Source organism: Pungitius pungitius, chromosome 4 (genome assembly GCF_949316345.1).
Source record: "Pungitius pungitius chromosome 4, fPunPun2.1, whole genome shotgun sequence".
NCBI classification, from domain to species: domain Eukaryota; kingdom Metazoa; phylum Chordata; class Actinopteri; order Perciformes; family Gasterosteidae; genus Pungitius; species Pungitius pungitius.
The window spans coordinates 12,800,223-12,816,414 of record NC_084903.1 but is presented as its reverse complement, the minus strand read 5'-3'; the positions used below and the strand labels follow the sequence as shown (position 1 = coordinate 12,816,414).

The window sequence follows — 16,192 nt, the reverse complement described above, 5'->3', positions numbered from 1 at the left end:
TTGTCTGAAGTCATGAACGCTAGTTGGTGCTCCAGTATAATCGGTCCTCCAAAACTCATCCATTGAGAAACGTTCCGCGGTGCAAAAAATGTAAAAATGCGTAAAAAATGTTTAATGTGTTATTTTTTGTGTAATTAATTAATCTTAATTCACATTGTAATTAATTTATTGTATATAACACGCTAAAGTCCCAGCCCTAATTTATTTATTTATTTCCGTTTTTAGGTTGAGGAAGGGGGATAATGATATTCACCATGCCGGAGCTAAAGTCCCATCCTCTAGTTTATGTTCTGCTTGCCTTGTAAGCCTGGGAGTCACCCTTCCTTCTTGTCTTGTCCCGTCAATGAGTTCCCCTACTTGTCAATATCCTTTTTATTTGCAAGATGTCTCTTTAAGTCGTCTCTTCCACTGTTGAAAAAAAATAATCCTTTAATGAGACCAACAACAACAAAACTGTGATCTGATGTTCAGTATTATCAAGATTTTGGGTTTGAAATTGGGAATGTATACTGTGCTTTAATCCCCAGAGCCAACAAAAAGCTCATATTACTGACCTTGATAATGTGATTACTGCCGCCATCTGTTTAACCTTCAGGCCTACTTTGATGTTTCTATTTTAATATCCTGCTATTACAAATCTGTTTATTTTTTAGAGGAGCAACTGCCTGAAACAATACATTGTGGCGTTGTAACTTCAGCTACGAAACAATCGCCTGCAGGAAGGATCCTTTGGCTCTTCAGATCCTCTTTGTTGTTACGTGTGTCTCGTGGAAGTCTCATTTAGAGTTTCAAGTTTAAAAACAATGTCACTTCAGCACAAATCGTATTAACAATTATAGGGCCAAATGTAATTTATCTTGATCAAAGATCAGTTTTCTCTCATGTAGGTCATATCTGAGTCTCAGGCGCTATCATCAGTTGTGCGTCTGACTTTTTCTGGAACAGCTTTGATTGTACAAAAGGTCAGCACAAAAATAAAAGTCCTCCTCTACGAGAAAGGCTACTGTAACATTGCATGTCGACCACAACTGTTTTGAAAGCAAGAAACAATCTCATTTATGTTTTAACTCATTGTCAGATAGAGAAGACACACAAAAGCTTTATTGATAAGCTGGCATCATTAGTTGCTATATGCAATGCTCAGTCACAGTCCCTGGTCAGTGTGGTTTCTGAACTTCTTTGTATGGTGGTACAACACAGAATAAATGCAGTTTAAAGAAAAGCCCTGATTTTAATCTAACAGCTGATTCACTTTCTATTTACACCATAACATCCCAATTGATCCATGGAGGGGTGAATAACTCCATTCCACTGGATTTTGATTGAATTGTAAGCAGTCAGAGTTGGTGATGAGGTACAAACTGTTTATTGGGATTTTTTGGTTTCTCACCGCTTTTGGAGGATTAAACACGCAGCGCCTCCCAGTGACTCAGGAACATGCCGTACCATAAGAGAAACCAACAGAACAGGAGGATCGACTTTAAGGTCACCACATTCGTCAGCGTTTCGTGAATAGAATAAAATGAATTCATGCAGGCTTAAGGGAATCTGTTTATTAGCATGTGGTCCGCCACTGAACTAATTTAGATGCTAAATTATAGCAGGGTAAGCGCTGTTAATCATTTTCTGTAAACTGAATGACATAAAAAAAACCTTCTATATAAAAATTCTCTGTTGTGCTCTACATTCGACTTTCCTAGTGTACATTTTAATGATGAATGCCATATCAATGACTCCATCTTTAGTAGTGTGGCCGTCACTCCTGCAATTTAACCGTTTGTCTCAAGGTCTTGTGGCTGCTGGTCGGTTGCATCCTCACACGAATTCTGAGCTAATAGAGTTTGTTCAGGTTCATGATGGAAAGTTTTTCTTCAAGATCGAAGGTGAGAACCTTTTACCACAGTGAATCGATACCAATGCAGTTGAATCAATTAGGCTTTATTGTTTGTGTGTATACACTCCATATCACTACACGATTAAGAAAATAAGACAAATAAGGGTTACAGCAACTTTCAGGAGCTGCTTGGGACTTTATTTTACAAATACTTTCATATGGGTTGTATTGCTCATTCATCAGAAAGTAAAGTAAACATCTGAAGGGACACCACTTGATTAATTTTGCACCTCAGTGCTCTGCCAAAGATTGGGACTGCTCTCCATGCTTGGTGATTACGGTGATTAATGGATCCGCTCCGGTGGAATTGCAGAGCTTTGTTGCAATGGGTGAAAGTACTATTGTAGTTCATATCAAGTGGGGATATCTCATCCATTACCTGAACTTGTCCCCCCCTCTGCAAGTGCTGAGGATGAGAGCGGATCAATAGAAGCTGCTACTAGTTCAAAATAAGAGACGGCTCATTCATCACACTGGTTCACTTCTAAGAATTCATTCAGTTCATTCTCTACCAAACCTACAAAACAGTTTGTTTTTGTAGATTTTGCAGTTTTATAGATGAAGGCACAAATAAAACTGGATGTAATTAATTTTGCTGGTCAAGTATTGGACAAAATAATTGATTTCCATTTCCACCAGATGATTCTGCTAAATGAGATCAAAGTTATTACAATCATCAAAGTGTTCAATGGATCTGTGCATCTAATCTCAGAGGTGGTGTGCTGATGTCATGTGACCATCAGAAAGCCCTTTCTTGTGTGTCATTTCATTTTAATCTAACCCATCAAAGCAAGGCAGCACATCATTAATCTTACAACCTTGTCCTATTGCAGGTGAAGAGCTGGAAATATTTTTGAATTTCCATCTCCTGACTATTATTGAAAACCCTGTTTAAATAATTGACATCAAACAGCTGGTTCAAAATGGACTAAAAATGCCCTTTAATAGACAGAATGTGTGTTTTGGCAGCATCGAGGGGAATGGTTCCTCTCACACGTTCAGAAGCTATTTCTGACTACAACAACACAGGTAAAGCAGCCCTGTAAGTCATGGCGGCACTATGGCTCGGCTACTACTCACTCATCCATCACACTGTCCATTTGAATGTTTTTGTCCTTCCACATCCCAGTGTCTTTTATTTGTTTGGTTTAGACACCAACTGCTCCATTTTGATCAACATTAATAGTTTCCCTGCCACTCCTAAACCAATCTCTCATACAAGAGAGTATAAAACCTTCACCATTTACAATTTGAGAGTCCAACTCACCTTCAATACCCAGTCTGTAGATGACTGCAAAGAGAAGACCACAACAAATGTCTTCATCACATATCTGTCTATTGTGCAAATGCAGAGCTGTATTCTGTATTAATATGTACTCACTCTGAGAATACTCCTCCCCCATCTGTGGTGGATACTCTTCGTCCCAGTCAACCACATCATCATCAGTAAGGACTACAATGTGACATTCCCTCTCTCCGCTCTGGGCACTGGCTACCATCAAAGGCAGCACCATCTCCTCCAGGTAGAACTCAAATTGGCGCCGAGTTCCATCATTGGAAAGCTTATGTTGCCCCGGTTTCACAAGTGTGTTGGAGAACCACCGTGTCCTTCAGGCAACGTTGTCCGTTTTGGGACTCCGCAGAAACACGGTGTAGGAACACGGGCTGATCCTCGCGTAGAAGACTCACCATTTCTGTTTATAGACCATGAAGCTCTGAATCATAGGGTTATATAGCAGACAGTATCACTTCAGTGAATAATTCATCCCTAATTCTAAAAAAGGGCTGATCCTCATAATGAGTAATGTTTAGACACCTTCCCTCTTACGGAATGCACATTACTTTTGTCCTGCATTCAGTAGCTAAAGCCAGACTTCGTTAAACCTATGGCTTCAATATGTTATAAAGGTTATAGTTAACAAAATCTGCTCCGATTTGTCAACTCACTTCAGCTGTTATTCATCACATCTCATTTGATTGGTCTTGGGACAGGTTTTACTGGAACTAATAGCAGGTTTGCCAGTACCAAGGATTTAATATACCCAAAGGTTATTGTGATCTCTTTATTTGATGATTTTACGTTTTATTTTTGAACAACAATTTCAAGCTTTTCACAAAAAGATTCTGACGAGGACAGGGTTAGCCTGTGCTCTGCTTAAAATCATGGCTGCGGGAAGAGCATAACATCACATATCAGATCCAGCCAACAACTACATACCCAATGACAAGATTTATAGAAATCTCAGGAGCTGAACCAGGGATCATGACACTATGCAACGAAAAGTATTCCTTCAATGACCAGAAAGTCATTTTCCCCAAAGCACATTAAGTAGTTAGGCCACTCAAGATAATCAAAATCAATATCATCAGTGAAATAAAACCCTGTGGAAAAAACAGTGACATCACATGAGTGCTCAACCAAAACCATCCGATTAAGAGTCAACATTTGTAAATAATAATGTTAATAAGTGTTTAACATCTTTTTTTCCCCAAACAGAAAAATAAATTCCTTTGGTCAAGTAAAAAATCAAAACAAAAACAATATTGATCTGTTCCTTTCATCAGTCTTAAGTCCCTCATGCTTCTTTTTCTTCAGTTGACCAGGTTCTTGAGGCTCTAAGGCTGCAAAGGAGGTGTCAAGGCAATATGGTTATGGTGCCCCTGGCACTCCATGCTGCAGCATGCTGGGGAAGGACTAGAGACGTTGGAGGGGAAGAGGCATTGAAGGAGGACCCGTGTGTCCTCAAACGGCAGGTGAAGGTGCATCAGGGTCAGGCTCATTGCTGTAGTTGCTGCTGTACTGATTCCCACTGGGTGGGGGATTGGGTAGGACGTCCAGTTCGTCCACCTGGGGGCCGGGGTGCATCACCACCAGCTGGTCCTGGGGGATGTCTGCTGCTGCTGCCGCCAGGTTAGTGATGGATTTGGACTTGACACACTGGAAGTCCACGTGGCGGCTTTTACCTTCTTCCTTTTCCCAGGACATGCGGATGAAGGGCCTCTGGACGTAGTTGTAAATGACCTCCGGGCGACCTCCTGGTCGTTTTTTGACTTTCTCTTTATATGTAGGATAACCTGCCAAAAGGATCGACAAATCAGTTTTTGTAAAACAACCCTGGCCCCCAGGAAGCCAAATACACCAGAATGACGGGACAAGCGCTACTTAAACAGTAAGTTAAAACATCAGTGATATTTCAGGACTTAAAAGTGGATTTTAAAAAGGTTGAAATAACAATAATTGGCGCAGAAAAACGCAAATTGCAGATTCATGTCAAATTAGAGAATATCCTGAAGTGTGATTTAATGGATCACATAGTAGGAATGTGTTATATTATATGTTGATCATTAGAAACAAAAACGTCTAGAAAAATCTACAATATAGTCCGCAGTGAAAATTTTAATTTTCCAGTCTTTCATGCATTTATGCTTGTTTTTGCTACAGTTAACTGAGCGTCAGCTGTCCACTTACTGCAGTTTTGGTGGCAGGCACGCACGCACGCAATCTTAAATCTCATTGTTCTCAGTCATATCCAAATAACTCCTTCTGTAAGATCTTAGTGTCAGTTGTCTTCCCTCTCATTTTACTACTCACTCATCCATCACACTGTCCATTTGAATGTTTTTGTCCTTCCACATCTCTGTGTCTTTTATTTGTTTGGTTTAGACACCAACTGCTCCATTGTGATCAACATTAATAGTTTCCCTGCCACTCCTAAACCAATCTCTCATACAAGAGAGTATAAAACCATCACCATTTACAATTTGAGTCCAACTCACCTTCAATACCCAGTCTTATTTTCTTTAATCCTCTATCCTTTAAAACTGATTTGGCAACATCTCGGTTCTCAATGTACTTGAAGAATCTGTAGAGTTTTGTGCTGTAGATGACTGCAAAGAGAAGACCACAACAAATGTCTTCATCACATATCTGTCTATTGTGCAAATGCAGAGCTGTATTCTGTATTAATATGTACTCACTCTGAGAATACTCCTCCCCCATCTGTGGTGGATACTCTTCGTCCCAGTCAACCACATCATCATCAGTAAGGACTACAATGTGACATTCCCTCTCTCCGCTCTGGGCACTGGCTACCATCAAAGGCAGCACCATCTCCTCCAGGTAGAACTCAAATTGGCGCCGAGCTCCATCATTGGAAAGCTCATGCATCAGGGCACCTGATATCAAAGGGAGTTTGCATCAGTTAGAAGATACAAACCAATGCAAATTGAACTTGTGGCAGACTTAAATCTAAAAGTTCTTCCTACAACAGAGCACATGTATGATTATGTACTTTCTTACAAATTGATTCCATTGGAATCATCCACGAGGGGAAGAAAGAGACACGGTAGCATTGATGTGTCTTTTTAATGCTGACTCAGAATGCCGCCGTTAGTGGGTAACCTTAGCAACTACAATACCCCAGACGAAGTACTCACTGAGGTCTCTGCATTTGATGGTGCTATAGTCGAAGGAGATGCATAGATAGTCACAGGCCTCCCGCAACTCAGGGATAGAGATTCCATCAGGACAGCGGATTATCCCAGATTTGTAGTAATCCTGTCAATTAGACAGAAATCACCCACAAGGCTGTCACTTCAAACAGTGTTAACTCATTTACACAGATTATGAAACATACATAAATGAATGAAGAGCCGAGACGTGAACAACCAGGGCTTTCAATTAAAAAAACACTGTTACAGTATCATACGTTGGTAAAGCATTTTGCCATCTAATAGAAGTTGAAAGCTTAAAAAGGTTAGAAGTTACAAGATTCATTTTGTCAACAAGGTCGAGTTCTCAGTAGGTTGAGGGTAACAGGAAGCTTATTGTGCGTTTTTTTGGTCCGTGATGCAAGACGCATACATACTGCTAACTCATCGTTTCATTATCACTCATCTTTCATGAGAAGTCAACAGATCCTTTTCCAGGAATGATTGCATCACTGTATCAAAGTACCAACTATATTTAGTCTAATAATAGTTCCATTTACATACAATCAGTTTCCAGTACTTACTTAAAAGCATCTAGCTATATTGTTATATTGTATAAATACCACTTTAATAAAGGTTATAATGTTCAGTTGCAGCTGACACTATGTTAGAGGAGTGATGTTTAGTGTAGTTTGTGGTGCTGCTGGGCCATATTGTCTTATACTTTGAGGTGGTTTCCATTACCAGCCGCAAAAACGTGTATTTGGTATCGTTTTAACGTATGTTGGTGTGTGTGTGTGAGATTGTTTTGAGAATTTTGTACATGTGTGTGTATTTGGAGAGATGTTATCAATGCAATAGCTTCAATCCATCAGGATGCAGTCAACTTTAGAGGTGTGTCAAGGAGATCAAAATGGAGGTTGAGTTTGAGGATGGGCACGGTACCAGATGCACGGTACCAGAGGAAAAAGAATACCAAGTTGAACGGAAGGCTTTGGGCCCCCACCCTTACAACCCTAGTCAGATTTGCCTTTAGTTTTTAGTCTACCATCATTGACAGTAACAGAGAAGATCATTTAGAGAAACTGACCAGAATTGCTCGGAAAACGGTGGAGCTAATGCCCTCAGCCACTTCGTACTCCCCCTTCTCGTTGGGCCGTGTGAAATTATGTTCTCTTCCAGATCCAAACATTCTGAAATAAAGAAAAGTTGGTTTATTCTCATAATAACAGACAATACAAATTAAAAATTACCGTAGAACATTTACAGCTACATTGACATGGATATAAACTGGATTTATACATTGCATATTAGTTAAATATCTCCAATAATTGTGGCGCTAATAACTGATGATGGATAATAAAGCTGGTCAAAGTTTACTGTACCTGCCCAGCATGGTATTGGGTTGTGCAGTGAAGATGGACGGATCTACTACAAAGCGCGTGTTGTCCACAATCAGAGTGACTCTTTCTGAGGTCCTAATATTTCGGTTTCCCACGGTCGCACCCGCTCCCCCCTCCTTGGGATTCTCATAGACAAACACCATCTCTCCGACTGCCAAGCTCTTGAAGGTGCCTTCAGTACTCGACAGGCTGCTGTTGCGACTGCTCACCACCCCGCTGCTGCTGGAGCCGCTGGGAGAGATTCTCTGAGGCCGCGGGCTGCTGGGCCTCGATGACGAGCCACCATCTCGTTCTCGGTCTACGCACAAACAGGCAGAACAGGCACAGCGATTACTCACAAAGAACTGCTTTCCTGTTTAACTCGGGACACAAGCCACAGGGACAACGTCACATCGGAAATTATTGACATACATTTTGCATCTTAATTTGGAAGTTTCTTTGTTTATGAGAAACATTCTTCACTTTTGTGACGTGACGTCTACAGAAAATATACTCTCTTGCCTGATCTAATGCAACCAGACTAAACGGAACCTACTCACTGATGTGTCCCGTTTCTAGAAAAGCAGACAGAAAGCCATCTTGGTATTAGAACAAACAGGTAGATTAAAGCTGATTTGATCCATGTCTGAGCTGCTAGCTGATGAATGCAGTCAGCTGTTCTCAACAGTAGCTGCCAGGAGCTGTGGACCTCTAACATGATATCCATATAAGTCCTCTATTCTCTCCCTGCACACTCACCACTGTTGTGTTGGCGGGTGGGTGAGGTGACGTTCCGAATGCAGGGGGTGAGCTGGCCGTCTCTCTCGTGCGAGGAGTCTCTGGAGCGATCACTGGAGCGGCGACGGTCACGTGAGCGGTCACAGCCTCCACTGGCACCATGCATGCTCATCTTCCTCTGTTCTGCCTCCACTCTATATGCTCTGGCCTGAGTGCTTCTTTAAAAATAAAAAAAGGCATACGAGGTTAACATTTCACTCTCTTTCTCAGGCCCAGAGCACATTTCATAGTTGTAAATGATGATGTTTATAGACGTTATGCGCCCAACATAAGTGCACTTATGGACAAAATCCTTATTTGGAAAACTCCCCCACATCTGCCAAAACATGGGATAAAGACATAAAACTGTTTATAATCATTTTGAACAGTTAATTATTATCGTTACAAAATGTACCTTCAACTCATCAAGCTTACATAAGTGTTTGCAACAACTGGATGTACCACATTCTGTAAGCTTGAACTATGCACATTCTTTGAAAGCAGTGTTGCCATCACTTTTGAATGAAACACAAAAAACCAGATCAGAGATGTGTGAGGTTTTAGGTCATAGTATAGTCAAGTGCAAAAAGATTGTAAGAGAAACAGAAGATGTAGGTTCATGCAAAATTGTTCTTTAAAAATGTGTTTCTCACAGCATAAACCTGCTAACTTAAAGCCAACGGGTTATTAGGTTTATACGGAAGAGGTGACAATTATGGTATTAATGTGAGTAAGTAGAAACTGACACACCGGCCACAGGCAAACAGTACACTCCCTTCGACTTGAGACGAAACGCACCAGTCTTACCTCATCCTGCCTACTCTCTTCTCATCATATTCGTCTTTCTATTGTTCCCCCTGAAAAAGAAATAGCTTCGAAAAGGACCTCGCAGTTTAGGGAGGAGGAGCCAGAGCCAAAAATTAATGAGGTTGCCGCAGTTAACGGTAGTGGAGAGAGCAAAAAAAGTAACCTTGTCGTTTTGGATAACCACTCAAGAGACTAGTCGTTGATGGCTATAACTGACTGACAAAGTGCAGACATTCTCTAGTTTCTAGCACTTCTTCCAAAAATGCTTTTTCAGCCTGTAGAATCAGGAATAAACCATCTTATGATAATAAAAAATAAACAAAAGAATCAAAAACAAAGAAACAAAAAGAATGTGTACACTAGTTAACAGAGAGAGAAAGATCTATCTATCTCTGTTAACTAGTCTACAGATTATTTTGCTATTGTATATACTGTTCAACAAACATGTACATGCCAAAGACATATTTTTGTATTGGATCCAAGCAATAAAGGTTGTGTTACTGCTTAACAGCTTTATTTAGTCGACGTTTCCCCATCAACTTTCATCAACTGACTTTTAACAATTTCTACCTGTATCTCAGACCCCGCCCTGGCTGCTCAAAGAAGGTTAACCTTGTGTTAGCCCCGCTTTACTTGATATTAGCAATGTGTCTTTAACAATAGACAAAGGACTTGTCTTTGGTCTTGCTAGTTGGACCTTAGTGCAGCGTCCAACACCGTTGATCATCACACCCTTTTACAGAGACTAGAACCTTCGATTTGCATTAAAAAGGAACCCCAAGCTGGTTTCTGTCATATTCACAGATTTGCCTTTATATATAGACTTGGTTTTTGTAATATTATCAAAAAGAACACCATATACTTTCCTTAATATGCACATGATACTTACATATATATCTAATCAATAATGTCGGATATAAAAATTAGTTATTTTACGTGGTATCTGTAATTACAAAGGATGATGACATATACTTATGTGGACATAGCATTACGTAAACTCATCTGACGCTGTACACATAAATTAAAAAACCACTAAATGGAAAACTCCTTTTCTTTTCCAAATCCAGTAACCCAACACAAGTCACATACAAATAATCTGATTTACAGTCATTCTGTTTAGCATTTGATATATTGCAAATAGCTGGCCAATACTTGCTGCTCAAATAGCACATTATCATTTCCCTGTTCTCGTAACAATGTTTGACTGCTACACAAGGCAGCAAAGATCCTGTCTTCTACCAGTGAGTTGCACTACTCTGCTGCCCTGAACCCTCCCCAGGAGGTCTGACAGGGTTTCAGCTGCTCACCTCAAGTGCTTGCAGAGTTTGCGAGGTCGGCTTGTTGCGTTTCGTTCCCAGTTTTCGGTGTCACTGGAGTTACTGTCGTATGACTGCAGACGTTCTGCCATCACCCATACAGGGGGAGTCTTGTCTGGATCTTTCACCGTTCATAATCTGGTTAATGGCGAAATCAACATGTCAGTTCGATCCCCAGATCAGCTCCTAGCAAACCACCGACTGGCCGCTTTCAACGAACGACAACAAGATAGTTTGCCAGGGAGTTCACGTGTGCTGTTGACTTTAATCTGAATTAAGATGGGTGGTTGAAGCGGTCGTTAAATGTCACCTTGTCATTAGCCTTAGGAGAGTTTTACACATGTCAGAAACAAATTGTGCCAACGTTGCTCTCGGGCTAAACGTTTGCTACCGTGAGTTCGCTGCGTTAGCATAGCAAGCTAGCTAGCATTAGCTGGCATTGCCAGCAGTCCAGTATAAACCTTTAAGCACAATATTAGTGGACAACGGTATGGCGGTATTAGTTATTTGCGCTGTAGTGGCCAGCGGCCATCATATTCCACGACGATTATGCGAAAATCTAAAGAGTAGATACCTTGTTGGGTACGTTTTCCGCTGTAGGGTAATCCCAATCCCTCACCAGCAACCAGCCATCTCCTTTCAAAACACCGACATTCGACGTGATGATCGCGTCTTGACGCACACAAAGACACAAATTATAGCTGAGGCCTATTGCTTTACTTGAATAACCTTAGCTTTGACCAAAATGTAAAATCATTCGAGCTTTAAAATGTTTTTAAAGTGATAGATTTGTTTCCAACCGTTTTCAACAGATGGCAGAAGGATTTCTTTATTATTTCCTAAAAAGGAATGGGGTTGAGATATCGCGAGAAGTTGCGAGAGTGGGTTTTTCTTTTTTCTTTACTTCCGTTTTTTTAAACAGTATTTGGCGATTGTACTTAGTGTAACAGATAAACATGAGAAAATAACAATTCAACCTAAAGTATAACCAGCCATAGAAAACAAAAGAAAAAGGAAGTAAAAATGATAAATTAGACAAATAAAACATGTGCAAGTGCTGCAAACACTTAAAATATAACGTTTTGACGTTGTTATTCCTTGTGGAGCAATGCAGTCTTTGATAACCATACCAGAACGAGAATTAAAGTATTGGGTTGCAATTTACCTATAGAAAACTGGGCAAATATCAAAAGCTTTCAGAGAAATTTAATTCAAAAAATATAAGAACTGGATTGGTGTTGATTAGTGTAGAGTATATAGGATGTGAGATGCACACATGCACAGCAGAATTCATAAATCAATTTGTTTCAACTGTTACATAATCAGACTTTGTTTTATCAAACATAATGAGACATAATTTTTCCTCGCAGATACAAAATGATAAGCTAACAGAGTTTAAAAAAATGTTAACATGTTAAAGATATAGGAGAATTAGGGAAAATAATAATTTACCAAGGTCAATGGAAAGAATAGTTATTGTAATGTATGGATTCAGACATGAAATGCTGTGATCTGCTGAAACTATTGAGTGGTTTTTATGTACTGTAAATCCTGATAATGAAAATACACCAGAAATGTTGGACTCAATAAGCATCACGTTTGAGTTTTTTCAGGTTCCAGCTCATCAATGGACAGAGAAAAACATTCCATTGTGTTTGAAAAAACAAAAATGAGATTTTAATATGATAATGATAACAGTGAGATGAGGTAACTTTAATAAAGATCTTGTAAAAATAATTTTGTCGAATCTGTAGTCTAAATCAGGTGTCAAGAAAAAGAGGACAACTCAAACCCTACAAACAAAAATAATTGTGTCATCGAATATGAACATGAATATGTATGTATGAGTGAAACAATACATTCAGTGTAAGACTATCTGTTTACAGTAGTTGGTCCGTATTTACATCACAATTCAGAGTAAACATCATTTATTTTCAACAGTTCATCTGAACACCTGGAGGTAAATTAACTTTTTTGAAAACCTGTGAGTGAAGATTTTTTCTTACATATGGGGGCCTGAGATAATGACTTTAATATTTGCTAGAAATGATTAAAAAATGTAAACAAATAAAGGTAATTCACATACGTAAAGAAAAATCAGGAAATAAACTAAAATAAATAACGCTTATACAAAACATGAATGTTAGATAAAAGGCAACAAATATTGCGTTCAAGTTTTATGCATGTTCAGGCGAAGAACATCATTGGGAAGAATATTGATAGATTTCCCAGATTGTCCGCGTTGAGGTTTGGCGCTGGAAACAATTATATCCTTTAATCTTTCCTGAAGCCAGTCCTGTCTCTCTCCGACTTGTTTGTGTTCTCGAATGTTGTGCATGAGCTGTACCTCACTGATGGTTCTCTTTCTGTATAAATACAACATTCCACAGGGAAAATGTCCATCAATTAGTTGTTCTATTACAATAATCCAATTTTAATGCGTCATTCTCACTGCAGAGTAAAAACAATGAAGTTATTTCCAAACGGTAATGTGAAAACGTAAAATATAATTTACCTCAGTGGTTTAGCTTCTAGGGGTAAACTGGCAAGGAAGAATATCAGAACCACCGTTTCCAAATACTTGAAGGAAGACATGTTGTGTAACTGCAACAAATGAAACAGAAAATTGTCACAATTGAACAATGTATAATTTCTTAATGTATACAATATTTTGGTCATACCAACTTGAGCAATAATATATTTAACTTCTGTTCCCCTCTTATGGTATTCTTACCAGATTTTAAGTCCTCATCCGAGAAAATGTTTGGCTCTTTTTGTTGAGATAGTTCCCTATCAGTGTGGCAAAGAAACCCAACTTGTTGATCAGTCTTTAGTGCGAGGGAAGCTTCTCTCCTTTATATACAGCGAAGCCCTCCCCTGGTCATCAATGAGCCATTTTCACTGTTAATGTTGATGTCACTTTTACAATGCATCGATGGGGACAGGCATCTGCATGACACCACCTACACCACCACTCACTGCTAACTCATCTTTCAACACCTCTGCAAGGGCCCCGTTTGTCACACTGTGATTGAACTTGTTCCATTTTTCATTCCTCGTGCTAAATAATGAGACTTTTGTGTGTCCCGTGAAACACTCTCTAAAATGAATATCTTTATTGTTCTCTAATTAGATATGTCTCATGCTGTGGGACTGCAGTGAATGCATCTGCTCTTTGAAATGGCAATGACTGTCAAGTTTAGTTTATTAGCAATGCAATTTATTTTATGGTTTACCTCAAACAAGCATCTGAAGGTTGTGAGGAGGTGCAACTGGGAAGCTTAAAAGGAATAAAGTGAAGAGAGCGATACCGAGTATTTTCAAACACGGAACATTTCCAAAGAGATGACCATCCAGTGCAGGACGTCTAGGAGACTTCTCATGCGCCTTTCAAACTTTCTATCAATGATAAATTCAGTCACCCTGTAGAACCTGTATATTACTACATCTCACCTCACTTTTACTGTTGGATTATTCTAATTTTTATTACAAACAACACACCATTGAAATAAACTCCCATTTAACCTATTTTAGAGCCAAATTTGAAATTCCACATATTTTTCTCTTCAGCTGTGTGGCGAAAACTTGGTTAACTGTGAATAAACATGCATTTTACATGTGTTAATTTCCGCCGCACTCTATGTCCATAACGAGACTGTAATATACATGAAAAGGCTTTGACAAACATGCAGTTAACTCATTCTTTATAAAACGTGTAAAGCAGTGTTGTAGTTTTATGGTGTACAGGATGTGAATAACATTGTCACTGTGTCGTGAGATGCATTAGAAAACCATGTAACACATTTTCTAAATGTGGCAAAGGAATGGCTATGCCATGACTGAAGGAATAGGTGCCACAGAAGGATCTATATCTTTCTGTCATTAACCTCCTTTGTACAACGTGCTGCAGTGTTTTAATTATCTTTTTTTTTTTTTACAAGAGGCGTTAATGTCATTTTTACAATTAAATTGATGATTTAACTCATCATTAGAATATATTCCTATCCCCAAATCTTTTTGTGTCCGACTCAAGTGTATAGACGCAATTTAGTGTCAGACTTAAATGGTAACAGATAGTAAATGATAACAGTGACATGTTACATCACTGATCCAGGCGTTAAACACCTGGCTCAAATAGGTCCTTCTGCGAGAAACAAACCGGTGGAGGGTACATGTCGGGCCATGTAGTTCATGCTGATCCGGGTCTTTATCAAGCCTCTCCATCGCGCACATGGACGGCACCCAGCACCACCTGCGGCTTCAGCTTGGCTAGATGTTTTGTACATGTGTAGTATACTCAAACATGCTCTCATTACCTCATGCGGTCACGATGTGAGCCATCTCAGTAATGGTATGCAACTGGTGTGCAAGAGGACCTGACAGGGATTGATGGGACGAATTGCACGCAAATCATAAACTTGGGTCACCCCTAACTCACAAAGAAAGTAATGTACATACAAATGACTCATCTTGAATGGCTTGATCTATATATAGTTGTATTGGCTGTAAATAGGCTCTTTTCATTTTGGGGTTTTGAAAGCTCTTAATTGTTGATTTCTCACTGTACTTTCTGCTCATTAAGTGTTTTGCTCTTACTCTTGTGTTCTGCATAAATGTGAATTCACAAAATAAATCAAATTCAGTTAATTCATGCTGTGAGGGTTTTCCGAATCTGTGCATGTATTTTGAACATAAATCCATGGAGCGACAAATTGCTCTCTCTGTTATGTCTCCTTAAAGGTCTTATATTGAAGGACAGTAGGAGCAAATAATGCATCCCAGAATACTATAAATGGAGTTACTTTTTCATGAACTGAGGTCACCTAACATGAAGATATCATGTCAACAGGATATATTTAGATTGTCGACATCATCCCACCTTTGCCTGTGACCCAAACAAACAAATAGGATACGTAACCTAATCCTACTTCTTGAATGGCAATTGTGAAGCTTATGAGGGTGGTAGAATCCAGTGCAGCAATAAATAATGTGGCTGAGTGTGCATCCAAGTGATTTTGAAGCTCTTCCACTGCTTTTTGCTAAACCAAATGTTTTTCTCCTTCCTTGAAACCGGTTTGCAGGGTCATGGCAGTCTTTTCATTGTCATTTTATGTGATTACCCACACTCACAACAATCCATCACATACTTTTGCAAGGCCCAGCTGACTAGCCAGCACAGGTGGCAGTGGTGTCTAGTGGTAGCTAGTATCTCTTCACTGCTGTGCACATGGAGCATTGAATCCATAGACATTAAAGGAAGAGCCCAACAGGACAGAGCCAGCAGGGAACTGATCAGTCTTTCTTCATCTTCATTTGTATTTTCATGCTGATACACAAAATGGTAACTATTGATCTAATAATCCACAAAATGGTTACTATTGATCTAATAATCTCCAACAAAATCAGTAAAACAATAATTAGCCAATTGCCCTCAAAGGGGAACTGGATTACTTCTACATCAGAGTCTTTTAACTTCAGCTCCATGGGCTACATGTACACATTTCAGATCACCTTTGGAACATATTTATTCTAAGTTAAGCTTGTTAACATTATCTTTTCTGTTGTAGAAAGTAGACTACTGAACA

The 16,192-nt window shown here is 39.4% G+C and overlaps 1 protein-coding gene across 4 annotated transcripts; it reads right to left on the bottom strand.

The window, feature by feature from the left end:
• Positions 1-3,925: 3,925 nt before the first annotated feature.
• Positions 3,926-11,439, bottom strand: btbd10b (BTB (POZ) domain containing 10b). Of its 4 annotated transcripts, none has more exons than XM_037450728.2 (9): positions 11,182-11,439; positions 10,599-10,745; positions 8,467-8,663; positions 7,711-8,026; positions 7,416-7,518; positions 6,332-6,452; positions 5,873-6,070; positions 5,672-5,782; positions 3,926-4,969 (listed from the first exon to the last, which is right to left on the bottom strand). In XM_037450728.2, exons 2-9 carry the CDS (start codon positions 10,697-10,699, stop codon positions 4,638-4,640), a joined length of 1,479 nt encoding a protein of 492 aa, XP_037306625.1. In that variant the 5' UTR covers positions 10,700-10,745; positions 11,182-11,439; the 3' UTR covers positions 3,926-4,637. The 4 variants fall into 4 exon arrangements, with proteins under 4 accessions (XP_037306625.1, XP_037306644.1, XP_062417739.1 ...); XM_037450747.2 differs by having other exon boundaries at positions 8,467-8,660; XM_062561755.1 differs by lacking the exon at positions 11,182-11,439 and adding an exon at positions 9,292-9,341 and having other exon boundaries at positions 10,599-10,705.
• Between the last annotated feature and the right edge of the window lie 4,753 nt (positions 11,440-16,192).